The sequence below is a fragment of the Photinus pyralis genome, unplaced genomic scaffold, assembly GCF_008802855.1.
Source record: "Photinus pyralis isolate 1611_PpyrPB1 unplaced genomic scaffold, Ppyr1.3 Ppyr1.4_LG7, whole genome shotgun sequence".
NCBI classification, from domain to species: Eukaryota; Metazoa; Arthropoda; class Insecta; order Coleoptera; family Lampyridae; genus Photinus; species Photinus pyralis.
Genome location: NW_022170738.1, coordinates 37,213,906 through 37,233,189, shown reverse-complemented (window position 1 = coordinate 37,233,189; position 19,284 = coordinate 37,213,906). Strand labels below are relative to the sequence as shown.

Sequence of the window (19,284 nt, the reverse complement as noted above, 5' to 3'; positions counted from 1 at the left end):
TCCGCCACGAAACTGAACGACTCATTTAACTTCAGTGCACAGTCACTCACGACAAGCCAAGTTATGTGACGAATACAAATATATCTATATACTTAGAGCGTCACTCTATGTATAGAGCGTCACTCTATGTACATACCTACGATGCGAATTGAACAATGGCCGATAACAGAACAGTAAACGCCATTATCACCGCGTGACTCACGTAGGCTAATAATGACCACGAGATCGTAGATCTCAAATCTTAACGTATAAGAAAGATTGCCGACAACTGCGTCGCAATTCATTTGTAATAAACTTCATACATCCTTGAATAAACATCGCGGCATCCGATTACGATCCTCCACCCACCGCCCGCGCTTAAAGAACAATCAATACCCGCACTTACCATTTCTATTCTCGCTATCCGCCGGTTTCATCTGTATGGGGTGGTGCATCTGCAAAAAAAAAAATCGCCAACATTAGCCAACACAATAAGCTGTCAGTCATCGGTGTAAATATAGCCGGTCTATTAACGGCCCGATTGATTTAGAAATCGCCTGGACGCAACAACAACGTGGCTATTTTTGCCAACAGGGTTGAAGCTATCCAGGTCGCCGCTAAGTGCCGCACATTAAGCCGCAGAAAAGTACCCGCAGCAAGCCAATTAACGCCCGCTTTATTGCCAAAATGTTAACTTACTACCAAAACACACGTTCGCCACGCACATTTCCGGTGCCAAAATTTCAACTATAAAACCGCAACAATAACATTAATTCGTTTAAATCGAAATTTATCGTCGGATTTTATTGTTTCCTATGTTGCACACTGTTTTCGCACCCCGAAAACGTAAATGATAGCCGAAGCCTTTCCCACTTTTTTGTGTGTTGTAGGATCAACGTTTTTCATAAGGGTTGTCAGTTGTCACATTCATGTAAAATATTTCTGTCATTCCTTGCAATGGTCTTAAGAGATTGCATTTAAATATTCAAAATTTTGGCGTTAAGTTTGCTCATCTAGGTGTTGCAAATATATCACGAATGCTAAGTCGAAAATCTTTTTGCTTCGAATGGAATTATATTTTCATTACCTTGTATTAGATTGATCAAAAGGAATAAAATACCTAGGCATTGCACATGTGAAATTATCCCCTCATTTATAAATTTTTGCAACTGTAATAAATAGTTATTAGTCCATGGGCTAATCAACTACATCTCTGGAATTATTGATCCAATTTCATTATTCTTTTTTTGTAATGAAAGCTCTTTATATGTGCTATAAATATTGTTATAAGTACTTTTTCGATAAAATCAACTGGTAATAAGTAATTTAAAAACACGTTTTTTTTTAAATTTTTTTCCGAATTTTCTTTACTACCTGTATTAATACACAATAAGTGGTAAAATATGCAAACAGTTTTGATGTATATGCACTCATATGCAAAGTTATCTCTAGATGTTGCATAATTTCAAAATTAAAAATACATTACGATAAACACTAGCAATAATATGTTTCTCTAAGTTTTCTGCACGAAATGATTGCCTCCTGTCGCTAAGAATTTATTTAGCACTAAGCAAAGAAACTTCTCCCTAAATCAACAACAAAAGTAATAGGTGCATTAGAAAACAACAAACTATTGGGAGCAATTTCCAAACCTTCCGCAATATCACCTATCAACACCGTAGAGAAAAAGTAAGATAAAATATGTAACGAGTGGTTTTATTTCGCGCCAAATTTCATTAAAAATTTCGAATTTCTTGTCATGATAGTGCAGGTCACCCTGTATATTTCATTATTTGTTCCGGTTAGAAATTTTGTGTTTGGGCATTTCGGTTCGCTCAAGACTATGGTCCGATAGATTTAATTTCGCTCAGATTTAATTTCGTCGTGGGAAGAGTGCAAAGCTGATTGACGTCATCATGAGTAATGCGAGCTGTTTGTCGTTAGTTTATTCAGCTTGGGCGCCGTCTGGACCGAGAAAAGGAGCGGATGTAACACCGAGCTATCAGAGATAAGGGCCCTTTCCACGTCGTCAACAGAAAACCGTGAGATCAGTTTGGTCAGCAGTTTTGGAGGTTAATGACGAAGTTGGAGTGGGTTAAGTTTTCTTTATCTAAACCAATGGGAGAATTTCTAGCGGGAGCCATTTTTGTTTTATGGTAATTTGGGTGTGTTTTTTTCATTTCAATTCTGAAGAAGGGGATCGTTTTTAGAAGAGACTCGCGGCTAGTACGTCGAGGGGTCAACACGTACTTTGAGTGATCGCGTTTTTAGAAGAGACTCGCGGTTAGTACTTCAAGCGGTCAACACGTACCTTGAGCGAAAGTTTTGGTACACTTGGCGGTTTGAGCCACCGGCTTATTTCGGTTGCTCCCAGTTGCGTGCTTTTTGCACCCGTTCCGAAGTGTTATTTTCTTTTCGTGTTGATTTTTTGGCGAAGAAGACTCGGTTCAAATCAGAGGATATTTTGGCGAACCCTTGAGCGTCACCCCAGTTTACTTTGGATGCAGTGAATCGCGTTAGGATACGTTGTGATTTCTCGAGGATATATAATTCAAAGTGCTGCCCTAGTCCTCAAGGCGCAGAATTTCGGGATCCGCCCCAGGTGGAATTTCCTACTCGCGCCGTAAGGTCATTTGTCGAAGGAGCGCTGCGTTTCGGAGAGATATTTGCCCCAAGAAGAGCTGGTGAAATAATACTTTGAACCGTCGCGGTTTACCGTCGGATACTGATCATAAAAGTTTGTGTTCTGCCGTACCGCTAACTCAAAAAATCCGTTTCCCGCCGGCGATTAAAGCTAATAAACTGATAAAATAAAATTAAATACACTGTGCTGTGTAGAAACTTTGGCAACTAGCCGTCTCCCACTCGCCACGCGAAGGATTTCCGGGACTAAGTTTCCGTTCAAACACTAAACTTTGCTTTCGTTCCGAGGAAGGATAGGCACCGTGGATTTTTGTTTCCGTGTGTTAAATTCAAGCCACCCCTAACAAAGTCACAGAGACCTAAGTGTCAGATCACATCCACCCTGTACCAGAGGAAAGAGCAGTTCACAAGATCGGCTGTACAAATGTTGTGAAGGTTAGTCTAATTAAATTTGTAATATTCTGTGAAATTCCACTTTTTGGTAATTAAGCTACAATAAAAAAATTTGATTTGATTGTTTATTAAAGTCCAATGAACGATTACCAAAGAGTAGGATAAATTTTTGTGTTTATTTAAATAAGTCCCAGCCCACGCTGGATTAAAAACTGATTACCTGTTGTTACATTTTTTCAAACTGTAGAGGATGGCCACCCCTTGAGTAAATTAGTTTCACCTGTTAGGATTTTTTAGTTATCATTGTTAAGCTAGTGTTTTTATAAGGAGAAGAGAAGAACTGCTAGATCCCTGTAAATTGTTTGTATCGCTAATTTCATTACAATATATTATCTATTTGGTTTCAAAGTGCCTGTCTTTAACAAAGAACGAGGGGAAGGAAAGGGAGAAGTAGGAGTTGAGGCAGGAGACTGGTAGGCGGCAGGTTAAGGTTGGTTACACAGTTTACAAAAGAGTTAAAAGCCCACCGATTTGAGTTAGCCGGAGCATTTATTTTTATCGATTGAGTAGCCTAAGAAGAAGAAGGTTTGCCTTGCCGGGCGGAACCGATGGTAATCTTCAAGTCCAGAAGGAACCCCCGTAGCAAATAGTTTGGAAATGATGAAATTAAACATCAATTAAATCAATCTATCTTCCTTCCGGCTATTGCAGTATGTTTCATGATCGCGTCCGTTACAAAAATCCGCAAAAATGTATTAAAAAGTCAAATTAAAATCGATTAAATCCAACAAAAATTTAAATGCATCTTAAAATATGCAAGTCTTATCATGTAAATGCAAAGAATATCAAAATATGCAAGATCGGTTTAATCGCAAATGTTGCAAATCGAAAATACACAAAATCTCATAAGACTACAACCAAAAATAAACGCTATGCATTTTGCATATGTGTTCACAGCTTTAGCTGATCAAGTAATTGAATTAAAATTAAAATAAAATAAGTGCTTCCAAACATCGAGAAGATGGTGAAAAACTGAAAATATGCAAAAATATATAATAATAGCGTATATTACCCAACAGTAAAACACAATTTAGAGCGTCCAAATGTCCGCGTCCTAATGTCTGCGGCTTATTTCCTATTCGGTCTATTGTCTTGCGGCCCAATGACGGCGTCCTATTGTCTGCGTCCTAATGTCTTGCGGCCGGTCACCTCGAAGAAATGCGAGGGAGCGAAGGTACTTTGAAATAGGAATGACGGAAGGGAATCATGGACAACACGAATAAAGGGAAAGGCAGGCACTGCAGGCTGTGGCTTAAAGAGGTACAAGTCAACCGAAAAGATGACAGAAGGAAGGTATAACAGAATCCCGAAGGGGGTTGAAAGACTTACAAACAGCTTACAATAGAGAAGAAATGATTACAAATACAAATACAAATATTTTATTGTCGATTATTTCCAAGAAATATTGACATCGTCATTTTCATTTGAATCACAAACATTATGTATACATATATGATATAAATAAGATTATTGGACAAGAATATAGATTAAAAAAACAAAAAACAAGGTACAAATATCACATATAAAAATCAAATATCACAGTTGAGAGCACGCCGTAACAAATTCCTGAAATGAATAAGGGCTGTTTTTGACTAGAAACTCTTTTAGATCAGACATTACTGCAAAACAGTGTTATAGAAGAGGTGGGAGGGATTTGAAACAAGGATGACGACGAAAGAAGTGAATAGATGGTCGTTTTGCCCTTTTAAAAATTTGATATTGATTATGTATGTAGGGAAATTTCCACATCTAGCGCTTCATAGCAAACTTGAACGAAATTAAGGTTAGCGATAATAAGAAACGTATTGGGTAAAGCAAGCGCGGTTGCCACGATCTTTTCGGATCTAAAAGTTGCGTTCGTACCATTTGCCCCGACTGGAAAAATAGAAATGCGGATTTTCTATTGGTTCTTTTGTTAGCGCACGCCAGTCGTGGTCATTGTGTTCAGAAAAGAAGGCCCGTTTCCTTTTCAATGTCGTGCCTTTAAGATCTCCCATGAGATTTTGTATTTGTCTGTGCTAAAAAATGTTTAAGATCGTAGGAGAGCAAGTGTTTAAAGGTTCTTTAAGAGCTTTGAAAACCGCTTTAAGTAATTGAATTTCTACTTCTAATATCCTATTATTTTACAGGGAATCTTTAAGGGCCTTCAAGCGTTTTCCATGTACTTTCAAGAGCCCTCTAAAGGCATTTGGCTTCAGAAATCTGCAACAAACCTGAATGGTTTTTTTACTCTTCTTAAGACCTACACAGCGCAAAGTATTTTTCCATAAGAGCCTTCAGGACTATTCCAACTTTTTAGATTGTTTATTTTATTTATTTATTTTATTTGGTTTTGAATTTGTATTTTGATAAACATAGGAAATTTACGCTTATACCGCTTCATAGCGAACATAACAAAAGTATATTTGACGATAAATAACAAGTGATAACAAGAAACGTATTGAGGAAGATGAGCTCCGTTGCAACGATCTCTTCCACCTAAGAGTTTCGTTCTGTTATGTTTAAAATCGAACACCTTTCCTTTCCATAAATTACAGCGTAAGTGCTATGGGCACTGTACGTTGTGAGGAAGAATGTTGCGTGGTGTGTGGGGTATGGAACACCCCCCAGTATGCAAATATTCGATTATCTTTTCCCGAAAATTATCATAAGGGTACTAAGTGTTGTAGAGGGCTGTCAAAAGTCGTTGTTCTGGGAGGTATTCGTATTCCAAACACCCCGGACCACCGGCGCTATGTTTTTAACTAAAAACGTTGAATGTTAGCACTCCACTCACGCAATAATTTTCGAGAACATACAATGGGATATAATACCACGACCCCGTAGAGCATGACATATTTCACAGAAAAAGAAGACTCTTCAAACTTTGTGGTTCAATGGTAGAGCGTTGGGCTATAAAGCCGGAGGTCGGGTGTTCGAACCTGGGCTGAGGTAAGAATTTTTCATCTGTGACAGCGATGGGAATTTCCTTACACCAGTTTCGAGCATTATGCCGGCTACTCCGAATTAGGTTTTCCTGCAGTTATCCTAGTTCGTAAATCGTAAGGTAAATACCGAAGTAGTATAGAACAACTTAAGACCTTCTGCAGTGCAGGGGCACTTCTAAAACGCATTATGCGGGTCACTCTGTAATTGAGCGCAAGCCTGTTGAGGGCCCAGAACAAGAGAGGAATAATAAATAAATAAATAAAGATTCGACTATATACTGTCCCAGAAACTATCATGAGAGTCTTGAAGGTTGAACACTTTTGTGAGAGAATGTATAGTAGCGTCGTAGCGAGGGGTTTGGGGTGTATGGAATACCTCCAGTAGGTATAGGAATATTCGATTATCTGTTTCCGAATATTGTCAATAGAGAGTTTCTGATAAGTTCAGCGAGAAATCAATGCAAAAGACCTCGTAAAACTTTCTGAAATAAAAACTTCCAATATCGCCTACAAGTTTCTTAGTAAGGTTTTATCCACGATGTGTTGTTTAGGAGTTACGACACTTTAAGGCAAATTACACTCAACTTCTGGAGAGATACAAAGTCGCTTTCAAAAACTATGTTAAGATTTTAAAACGAACTCGAGCTTTGATATTTGTTTTCGCGATATTTGTGAAAATATCAATTGTTTTTATTGAAAAGTTAGTATCCACAATGTCTTCTGCGGCCATGGTTACTAATTATTTATATTGTTTGAACAATAATAGTCCAGTCAAATTACGGTTTGAGATGGATGTTAATGTTGTAACTTCACTCAATGAAACCAATCCGCTGCATCCGAAAATCATAAAAACAGTAATCCCGAATATTAACAATGGGTTATTTACTAAGTAAAATTCATTTGATCTTTTTGAAAATGCTTCTTTTGATACCAAAACAATATGACAAACCCGATCACTGTAAGTTACATAGTCATCGATTAATTAAATAAAGAAATTGCCAAAACTATGCTTTGTCTTTCAAACTAGGTGACTCCCAGAGCGTTTTCAATTTTTTTTATAGAAGTGAAACTCAACATTTTCCAAAAATGGTCTCAAATATTCTGGAAAATCGACGGATTGTGGAATTTCTTTTACAAAATCCGAAGAATTAACTTAATTTCCGAAATATATCATGAATTAAAAAAACGCCTTTTTTAGTAGGGTCTGAATTTTCAAATTCTCTAAACGAAATGAGGCACACCTTTCTCACTTAACCTAACCTCTAGCTTCAATGATAACAAAGCTACTCATGCAATCCCACTCGATCTAGGACATAATGCATCTATTCTAGTCCCAAAGAATTTTCAAAATACATTGTCAGCCATCTTTTTGAGTTCTCAGAGAACATTTATATAAAACTACACCACAGACAAACTAAGAGGCGATTTTAAAATATCCTACTCATGCTATGCCCCAATTTTTCAAAAAAACACAATATTTAGTTTTTACTCAATATTTTTAAAATCTTTGTAGATATTTTCAATATCTATACAGACTATAATTGTGCTTAGAATAGCATTTAACCAAAATCGTTTCCTAAATCCCCATGTAAATAAATGTAGTAACCTTTATCTGGGACGCCAGGGGGAAACAAATGTGGATATGTGTCTAGAAATTTGTATATATGGGTTATATAGTGAGTCCATATCAGCCAACATAGATTTTTTTGGTTTTATATGACTTCCATGTTTACCGCAAATTGGTCCACACTTCCGTTTTTATGTTACCCGAAATCGTCATGAAACCTTCATTTTCATCCCTACAATGTGTCAGGTAATTTTAGTTTCCATGACTTTAAATGACTACTTTCCCTACCGGCCGCACCTTAAACATTGCAAGTGCTTTAAAGACCAATTATACATGTGTTTCTTATAGTATTTTTTATTATACCTGCAATCTAATTCAAAAATAAGAGAAATACAATGAAATCATATTGACGTTATACTCGAATCATATCTAATTAAGTGGGCTGTGTGTTCGTAATGCCACGACTGCCATGGAAATGTCACTTGAGCGCTTATAAAATGCACCGTCTTTGGCAATAAAACTATTTCGGTTGAAAAAGACAATACACTGTCCATTAAATTTAACGAAAAAAATTGTTTGCTCACCCAAAACTTTTATAAAAATCAATTAATATCGTTACGGTGTAAGTTTTATTTGATTCATTTATTATAGCTGCGATAACATTAGGTGCGACCACTTCACCGTGTAAAACTTTTAAACTTGCTGCTAGAAATAAGTCCAGGCAATCCTTCTTCTACCTAAATTTATGCTTATAACCATTTTTACATAAAGTTGATCTATTTTGCATACGGTTACGAATTCAGAGCTTGTGTCAATAGAACGAATGCACTTTCCTTTACAGGAGTTTGCTTGTGGGAAATTTGCAGCATTCTGCACCCAATTAGTTTGCACATAAATTAAAATTCAAATGACGCCGTAATGTTATAATTACTTGCAGAAAACAAATAGATATGGTATAGAAGTGAAAGTTTCTAAGAAATGTGTCTTAAATGGTCATATTTCCATCTAAAGACTATAACTTTCTTTAGCTACACTTTTGGGAATGCATTACGCGGTGCATACCCGTCATGAGTAATTGCCGTGACGCCCTCGTTGCGGAATTATTAAGTAGCATCCCACTGACAAGAAAAACGCAACCAATGCGATTTGCATGACAAGGACAATGCAGAAGATTATTGCAAATGAAGTTTTTTTCTTGAAGGTGTGGCATCGGAAAATTTAATTTGTGTTGACAGTACTAAATGATGTTAAAGGAAGCTGTTAAATTCTAGATGTTGCCATTTATGTTTTTGAAATGTGAAAGTGCACCAAACGTCCAAACTACCTTTGATATGATGATAATTACATGTCTAAGAGGTGAAAAACAAACGTTCCCGCACCCCTAAAGCGAGTAGTCTTATCTGTCCCCACTTCATCTACCTCAAAAATGACTAAATTTAAATATCATTATATATCAAATTTGATCGGTGCTTTTTAAGGGATAATGTGTGTCCATTTAATATCAATCACAAGATTTGGTATACTAAAGTGCCCAAAACCAAACACCTCTTAAATTGAGTTCCAGAAAATAGTATATTAAGAGACAAGTATATAATCAAGTCTTTAAAGACCAATTATACACGTGTTTCTTATAGTATTTTTTATTATACGTACAATATAATTTAAAAATAAGGGAAATACAATACTGACTTAATGCTACATGAATTTTTTTTTGAACATTTGAAAGTGAAACAAAATAAATCATGTTTTATTTCAAAAACCAACTTTTTTAAGTTTGAAGTTAATTGACCATTAGTTTTAAAACATCCTGTAGAAGAGCGGTCAAAGTTTAAACCTTTCTCATGTAGCATTCAGACGGTATTGTTTATTTGAAAGACTTTTTGAAATTCAAGTGAACGCAGCGCAGTCAGAAGTAGAAGGCTCAAAAGAAATGCAGTCAAACGTCCGAAATTTAAAAAAAATCGTGAAAGATGTTGTATGCTAGGTATAAGGAAATGTGGTATCAAACGACGTAGATTTTCATGTAGATTTCGAAAATGCAATAAAATACAGGATGTTCTATTTAAAATAAGAAAGTTACCACCGTTTTACCCAAAGTGAAGCGATTATGATGGCGTTATATTAGAGGGTTGAAATGTGTATATTTAATAGCAATCGTTAAGGATTGATGTGTAACTTCAATTATACGAGATTTGACAAACTTTGTACCGAAACGTCCCTAAATTCGACTTGTTCGCTTTCGCTTCCTATACCTTAAGGTTATTTAAGGGTTGATATGTGTAGATTTAATATCAGTCGCAATGTTTATAGATATCTTTAAATTTAGTCTCCATACACCCCTAAATTGGAGGGATACCCACATCTATCTCGTTCCAAATTTCTTGCTGTTTAGCTATAATTGTGAAATGTCATGTGAAATACGCACAGTCCTTTGTTGGTTGGTTATTGCTAACTTCATACGGATCTAAAATGGCAATGGAGTAAACAATTTGAAAGAAAAAGGAAAAAACTAAGTGTTTCGGGCTTCAAACAGCTTTAAGTCGTTGATTTAGGTAGCTTCAAGCGAAGGGTATAATGTATAAGCTCTGAACTACTTTAAGTTTCATGGTTAAAAGGGGGTAATCTAATAATACTTGATGCTTTGCGTTCCTAACTTCAAGCTTGAGTAAGTCCTTAATATTTTCGGCGTTACGTTTTTTCCTGATTCAAGCTTCAGTTTGTAAACTTATTTTGCGCCCTTAAAATTTTGACGTTTGGAGCACAAAACGTAATGCTTATGGGCTAGAAGGTGAAAATAAAACTTTTGGTTTTTGCTAGAACTCTTGGAGTAAGCCATGCGAGTGTGTGGAGGGCTCTTCATAAAGAACGTATGTATCCATCTTCAGAAGGTGCGGCGTCTGAAGGATACTGATTTCCAACCTCGAATAAAATTCTGTAGGATGGTTCATAAATCGCAGGAATTTTTTTTGGATTGCATCCTCTACTTGGATGAGGGCAACGTTTGGGCGTGATGGGATATATATTTCACGAAACAGTCACATTTGGAACGCTGAAAATCCCCACTGTGTCTTCAATTGAGGACATCAGGAACGATTTTCAATCAATCACTGAAGGATATGATTGTATTCAACCCAATTCTGTATCAACCTTGCCACCTGCAAAAGGGCGGTTGTGAATGAGGAATCTTTTTTTCATTTATCTAAAACTAGCAATCCAAAGGAACTTCGTGCCGCCCTTTTCCCGTAGCTCATTTCCGTTTTTTTATAGAGTTAGCCGTTGGCCAAGTAATAATTTTTGGCTAAATAATTTGCGAGTATATTTAGAAATAGAAAATTTTGATTTCGAAAAGGAAAAGAAGTTCAATCCCCTTTATAGCAGACACCGGTTGCAACATTATAACGGAAACAGTCGTACAAATCAAATGCTTGTGCGACCTTTAATTTTGAAAACGCACTATACCAAACAAAATCGGCTGCAACAACCACTAAAATTTCACGCAGTATAAGCTGCATTCTTCAAAACGGGCACATTTCATTGGTTTCAAGTGTATATTAACAATTCTTTCTTGCACTAAATTATCATACAATTAAACGGTACTTTATTGGAAACCAACCAATCCCACTCAAATGCATCGAGTTTACACACGTTTTACACCGACAGTAGATTTAATATATCATCTACAGTACATAAAAAAAACGTACTAAAAACTTTACTGCGGGGGTTGTTAGTTTTTATATAGACGAAAAATTATGGACTAAAAAAACTGTCCCGATCCAAGTGAGGTTATTTATTCCTAATAAAATCAATAATCAATAAAATAAATAAGCAACCCCCCAACTAAAATACGAATGGTGTTTTTACATACGAGTAAAAACCCTTGCAATGCAATAATCCCGATGCGATCCAACGCTGGGACAATAAAAGTATCGCCGCTATAAATATCGCTAAGTGTTAAGCAGCGACAGACAAATCCGCAAAAATATCCAAAGCCATTAATTCTATTTCCGATTTGCAGAGACCGCTTTAGAAAAAATCAAATTCTCAGCCAAAAGATCCATTCCGTCCATTGATATACGAGTAAACTATTTATTACCGAGTGACAGTTCCGAAGTGACTTTTTTTTTTATAATTTGTATGCATAGTGAGAGCAAAACTTTTACGAAATGAGTTACAGACAAAGAAAAACAAAGTGTAGGGAAACGGTGGCGATGAAAGTTTTGCGAGTTTCGAAACTGTTTTCTAAGAACAAACAGAAGTTGGATTTTGGAAGGCATTCTTAATGATTAAAGTGCGGTTTGCAAATAGTCGTTTACTGAAATTGCAGTTCTGCTTAATTTGTTGTTCCAATACAAATTTGAAGGTAAGGGATGCTTTCGAAACTCGACTATTGAAAATGCCACTACTAAATAACTGAAATGAATATGGTACAAAATCCTGCTATAAAAGGTCATTGAAGGTTCTATGTCTTCTTAATGTTTGCATGGTTTTTCATATGTTGGATCAGAGCGACAAGCAGTTTCCAAAATATAGCTACCCCCTCGTTCAGTGCTGCCTTCTCACACCTTTTGAAAGCATTAACTACGGGACCCGTGTCGTTCTTGGTGAGAGATCGGACTTATCCAAGAATGAATCAAATTTTTACATGTAACCAGTTACGAGTACATTATTCTGGCACGGATCCTCAGATCCTTTATAGTTTTGTATTGTTATCCGTGTCCGTCCATATCACTCCCGTCTGCTCCATATCGTCACCCCTGGGCATTTCTGTGGAATTTCGAGGACAGATATGGACTCATGGTTCTCATATATGTTTATAATTTCGCAAATGATGAGTAATGACTAATGAATAAGTATATACATTCGCGCACCCCTTACGCAATTTCCAAAAATTCCTCAACGAGTATTATACAACACTGTCTTTTCTTCGTATTTTACTGACCACTATGCCGAAAACCGCATTTCAATATACGAACTGTTTGCAAAAATTTACTCTTTTCCTTATTTCCCTCGTCTGTACAGGGGGCCCACTGAAAACAGTCAATATGCCTATTTGGGTCACTTAACAACAGTTTTGCCAGAAACGCTCGAACACGTCAATTTTAGTTTCGAGGGGGGCATACCCTCAACCCTGTGAAGGGGGTGAATTTCAGCATAAAAATTTTAAATGGGAAGGGGTGGTAAACGTTAAATAGTTCGATACGCATGTTCATTCTGTTTTCAGCACTGATTTTATTTTTCAAATCCAATCAGTAGTTCCAGAGAAAACTCGATTTAAACGGATTTGCAGGGCTAACTTCGTAACAGTAACAATTATTCTTCATTGATCAGAGTTGCTGTTGTGAACGCAGATTCACCATCTAAGAAAATCGAAAGAATTTCCACCTTTTCCGCTGTAAAAAAAACCATTATTGTTACTATTATTTCAAAGCCTACGTGATAAACATTTAAAATAGCTTTACAAATTAATTTAAATCGAGTTTTCTCCGGATCTACTGATCGCACTTGAAACATAAAAACCGTTCTTAAAACAGAATGAACATGCGTACCTATCGAGCTATCTAACGTTTACGTCTCCTTCCCATTTAAAATTTTTTGGGTAAAATTTATCCCTTTCTCAGGGTTGAAGTTATATAAATATGTGATTTCAAAACTAAAATTGACGTGTTCGAGCGTTTCTGGCAAAATTGTTGTTAAACGGCCAAAATTGGCATTGACTGTTGCCAGTGGGCCACCCTGTATGTATTTTGCAAGGTTATAAGTAAATTGTTGCTCAAAAAGTGATGGTAATACTGGGGATCCTTCGATAATCTGTTGTATCGGTTGTAGATGAGCCCATAATGATAAATGTGGATTTACTCGAGTGGGGGGAGGGAGGGGTCTACTGCGGGTTTTTAGTAATGTACAGGGTGTCAACGATTGCGCGGAGTAACTTAATGCCTTGAAGATAAGATTTTTCGAAAGATTGTTTTTGTATTATGATATGGTTGAATATTCTTCACATTTTAAAAATATTTGAATATTTGTAATTATACAGGATGCGCTCACAAAGTGGGGCGCCAATATGGTACATTTTTTAAATGGAACCCCCTGTATTTGAATGCATTTTTTAATTCTACGTGTAATTGTACGTATTTTATATCATATGGTTCATATCCGAAAATCTACTAGTTTTAAAGATAATTCGATTTTTAAGAAAAATTGAGCATTTTCAAGCGTCAGTATATTGTCAAAATTATTACTTAAATTTTGATTCTGGTTATACATATATCTTTTATCCTGTGTAAAGTAAAAGTGAAATAATACATTTACTATGAAACATTAAAAAAATAGCTTACAGGGTGTTTTTTTGTAGCTCCAAAGTTACAAAATTTCATATTAAAAATCTCACTTTTTTTAAATGGAACACCCTATATGTTTTTCATCTTTCAGCTCGTCCAAAAACCTTCAACTTTTGATAATAATATCCTATACATATCTATATCTAGTTTTCGAAATATCTTGGTTTTCCTGGATTTTATATTATTATTATAATATTATCTTAAATAAGCTATATGTAATTTACATAATAACGAGGTGGCCATGCAAAAAAGACAATTTTTATCTATCTCGTCCAAAATGAAAATCATATGGATTAATTTATTTTTCAAACAATTTATTTTATTTCCAAAAACTGGACTTTTTACTTTTAAACTAGCATAACACGAAGCAACACCAGGCGTATGTTTATCTAACCATTTATCGTTATTTTGAGATAGGTGCTTGGTAATACAGGGTGGATCTTTAAATTGCGGACACCCTGTATCATCTTATGGACTTTACATTACAATGCACAATATACAGGTATTAAAAAAAAATTAAGTCCTCGTGTGAGATGGAAGGGACTTCAGCGCATTTTTGTGTGGCAGATCAGTGCTTTATTAGCCAGTGTTGACTCCACCATCAATAAGACCTTGTCGAAAGCTACCACTAAAATCTCGTCGGGGGTTCACTTTGTCGGTACCCACCCCCGACGTCCCGTTCACCCGCAATTAGAGTTTGAGCTTGAGAGCTTCTATTGGCGACACGAGAAAAAGAGACCGTGATTCCAGCTCTAAGAAGCTTGTGGGCGCCAAAAGTCGACTACCCCTAGAAGCTGTGCAAAAGGTGGTTCATTTCGCTCCTAAAAAAAAACAAAATTCCGGAGTTGTGCGCGTTGACAAGATCTTTACGACGACACCTATTTGAAAACAAGCGGAGAAAAACTGTAGAAGAATAGAAAAAAACTGAAAAATCTCCAGGTTAGCATAATACGCTCGGGGATGACGCCCAGATGTCGCTGATCCCACAGCTTGTATTCCCGTCCCTAAACTTGTTAATTACACGGCCCCGATTAGCACATGTACACTCCTCGTCTTTTTACAAGCGTTCTTCTACGGGCTCGCATTTACTGCCAGCCAGCCAGCCAAATGTTAAATTGACATTTTAATAGCTTTGAATGAGTAGACTAAATCGGTCTTTAACTGTGAGGGTAGATAAAGTGATAACTAACAGCAAGGGTAGATAAAGTGAAACAGATGATTGTGCATTTTAATGACATCTGTCATTCTTATTTCAAATGGGTCGCGAAGCACGATATAAAATGACGTTCACAACATATGACAAGGCTCTTTCTATGGAAACGGCCACGACGACAGATCCTAAGGTTGCTATTTTTGACGTATAATTAAATTCGGAATTGTCAGAAGATCTTTCAGAACACTAGATACATACGTAATTATGTTCTACCTTAATTCTTATAAATAAACTGATTTGTATTTATAAAATTGCAGACGTATCCTATAAAAAATATTATTATTAGCGGTATGAAATATACTTCACGACCTATTCTCATACCTATAGCAATAGTTATTTACATAAAAGTCCAGAAAAATGATACATTACTGGCGCGGAAATATACTTTAATTTCCAAGTCAGCTAATGTCATAAGGTGACGGTGCGGCCGGTAAAGTGACAAGCGGCAGGAAACGTAGTCTGCTCTGCCGCTGTCATGGAAATTAAAATTTCCTGACAGAAAGTAGGCATGAAAATGAAGGTTTCAGGACGATTTTGGGTAAATAAATATACAAAAAAAGAATTCATAAAAATCGGTCAAACCGTTTCGAAAGAGTGCGACCACAAACACCGTGATCCGATATTTTGTTGTTGAAATTTTGACAAATGCTTCTAGTAAAGGCAAACATATCGCAAATTGTTAACATCACGTGTGCAGATCCTAACTTTATAGAAATCCTAACTTTATAGAAATTTCTTTGAGATTTTAACTATAGATGCTTCTAGTAAAGGCAAGCATCTCGCATATTGTAAAAATCAGGTAAATGCCAACTTTATTGACATTTCATCACATTTGTTTTTCTATGGTTGTGCACCTATGATCAATTAAAGAAGGTTCTGTTGTGACTTTTAGATGGGCATTGTGCCAAACGTGGCATACTTGACACATTCACATTTTTGACTTTTGTTTTTAACGAATCATACGTTTTTGAAAGAAAAACGAATCGTGCCTCGTTCCCCGATTTTTTCATCATAAGTGGCAAACCGCAAACAAATTGTTGTATTCTTTTATACGTCAAGCCTGTTGTTTTCGCTTATATGTACCTAAGATCGGCAAAGGGTTTTTGAAAATCTCTGCGCAACGCCAACTTATTTATGGAGACATTTCTTTGAAATTTTAACCATTAACCTATAGATGCTTCTAGTAAAGAAAAGCATAATGCACATAGCTATGGTTTTGGGAAGTACTGATCAATGCGCTAAAGATACTTGCAGACCTATTAGGCATGTTATTAATCGATTATAACTGATAACCAGCTAGACTAATTGATCATAACCGATAAATGCCATTAGGCTATTGGAAACTTGTATTGTATGGTATTTTATGTGAAGCATAAACTGCGGTTCCGAGGTTTGTTTGGACTTCTGTTTAGGTGTGTATAATAAGATATTGGTTTGTGTCAAAAGTTGATCCCCTTGAGGTTTATTTGAATCCCATGTTTCTGTTGGGATCAGGGACACTCAGAAATTTGCCATACCACCAGCTGTTATAATCCCTTTGGCGATGGAAATTTATTGGTTGTTTGTAATTTTTTTAAAAACTGAAAGGATGGAAGAGAGGAGGAAAGCGGGTCATAATTTTGGCGATTGAACCAACTAGCTGATCATCTTCTCCCAACTACCTAAAGATGGTTACCGATTTGAATATAACTCAAGGTACAGCCCCATTATGCACAATAAGAAAAATAATCATTACTAAATACACTAAGCGAAGGTTTAGTGTCGTACGGGTTTGCGACGGGACTTCAAAACCAAATTACGTAACCAAGGTAAAGTTGGACGACCTTCACGTCAAGTGATTAGACATATGGTTACGTTAAGTAGTACACAAAGTCATTTACTACGCAATTACCGTTTGATAAAAACTTTACACAATGCTCGCGAAAATAATTTGCGAACATTAAAAATAAATCCGAATAGATTTGCGGGGTACCTATAGCGTTTTGTTCCGCTGCCAAATAGCGTTTCGATTCAAGATTTTACTATGCAGGAAAAACGTGAATGGAACGATCGCGGTTTATTAATGATTTCGACATGGCATTTTCGTTAAGATGTTCGAACCCAAATATCAAATAAATTGCTAGCTTCCGAAAATACAGACAGCCATAGTTTTGCATGAATGAATTAATTATTATTTGGTAGGTATACAATTGCAAAATTTGAGTTTAACGTCCGTGAAAATAAATTTGTTAGAACATTTTTCCCATATTAACGTAAACGTTGGGTAATCTTTTAACCTTGTTACTTATTAGGTTTTGAGGTATCTGAGAGTTAATAGGTAGTTAAATATTTCACACTAGAATGTCCAAGAAAATAATGATGGTCCTTCAATCCGATTGTTTAGAACACAACATTTTAAGAAGAAAGTTATTAAGCTAATTTACCGTCTTATATTTAGTTCAACTACCTGCTCTTAGTATAAAAACAGTGGGTCACCATTTTCGGCTTACATCTGACACATAATGTTTTGTTTGTACTATTTTTTATGACAAGATCATCTCGAATAAAGTGGACAAAATGCCATGATCAAACGTCGGACGATAGTAACATTATTATTCAGAAACAAAGGGGTTGCGAAATAACTAAAAAGTTGTCACCAAAGGCAGGTTAAAATTAAAATTAGGATAGTGAAATTATTGTTCAACACAAAAATGATTAGCACTAGGGTCTGAAGGGGTAAAATTTACCCCTCACTATCAGAGCTGGGCAGAATACTTTCAAAAAGTATTTGAATACTAAATAGTAAATACTTTACACAAGTCAAAGGTATTCGAATACTAAATACTTTTACGTCCAGCACAAGCGAATATTAGATACAGATACATTGAAAAGTATCCAAATACTTAAAAAAATAAGTATTCAAATACTATAGAATGTATTCGAATACTTTCAAAAGTATTCTAATACTATCAAAGGTATTCGAATACTTTGAAAAGTATTTCATTATCTTACTTTGAAAAGTATTCGAATACAGTAAAAAGTATTCAAATACTTGTCACTCAAATACATTAAAAATTTAAAATAGTATACTAGATAAAAGTCTTAATACTACTTAAAAAATCAAGTTATACTTTGTATGGGGTTAGCTTTTTTTATTTTTTTATTGTTATATACAAATTTAAGGGGAGTAAAAGCGTAATATTATTATTATATTATTATATAAGAGGTGCCTACCAGGACCTTTCTACATACAAGTTATATCCTTAAGAATACGTGTACCAGTTTTCAAAGCGATCGTACGTCGTGCACATGATACGTACGCCTTTCTGAAATTAATCCTAGCGATTTTGGAACAGATCCATTTTTGACCATCCGTTTGTCCGTGTGCATGATAACTTGTTTAGAAACGTGCGATCGCTTTGAAAATTGGTATCTACACATGGTTTTAAGGATATAAGAAAGGTCCCTATTGTTTTTAAGTTACGTAGACTATCGAGTTCGGTATTCAGATGTATCGGATTTTTATATTTGATTTTGTGACAATGGAAACTTTCCCTAAACATTTCTAAATTGTTCTCAAATATTTGAATAACTTAAAAGCACTGCCTTTTTTTGAGGCCGGAAAAAAAATTGTCTGAGATCGAGATCGATCGAGAGTCCATAATTTCAAACAGTTTGAAGATTGGGCTACTAGATCAAAAGTTACAGCCCTTTGAATTTTTTTTCGAAATTTGTTTTTTGTCCATAACCTTTATTGAGAGGTCTAATCGAAAACGTACGAATTGTTTTGGATTCTACGCACCAAAATTAATAAGAAAAAGTGTTTTCGCGAGAAATTTTGATGCAGTCGATTTTTGGTAAAAAAGGAAGGTTATACACTGTCTTTTTTGAGGTCCAAAAAAAAAATTGTCTCAGATCGACCGGGAAAAAACATTTTCTTATAGAATGTGGCCTGTAGAATCCATAATTTCAAACAGTTCCAAGATTGGGCTACTGGGTCAAAAGTTACAGCCCTGCCCACACTCGAACATTGCCATGTATTGTATGTGAATACAGTAGAGAATTGAGTAAGTTTAAAACGAGAATGAAATTAATCTTTAGAGGGTAGTTTTGGGGTTGTTTATAGATCATTTAAACTTAATCGATCAAACAAACAAAAATATTTGGCGCACCCCAAAAGTTACA

General features: G+C 35.8%; 1 protein-coding gene across 4 annotated transcripts in view; it reads right to left on the bottom strand.

Moving 5' to 3' along the window:
• Positions 1–302: 302 nt before the first annotated feature.
• LOC116175899 (CUGBP Elav-like family member 2) overlaps positions 303–19,284 on the bottom strand; it is a 174,968-nt gene continuing 155,986 nt past the window's right edge. For 3 of the 4 annotated variants that reach the window (XM_031494263.1, XM_031494262.1, XM_031494261.1), the window contains one exon: positions 304–434. In XM_031494263.1, coding sequence (XP_031350123.1) covers positions 369–434 — 66 coding nt within the window. In that variant the 3' untranslated portion in view covers positions 304–368. Of the gene's footprint in view, positions 435–19,284 lie in introns of all 4 variants that reach the window. The other variant, XM_031494260.1, reaches the window with a different exon arrangement.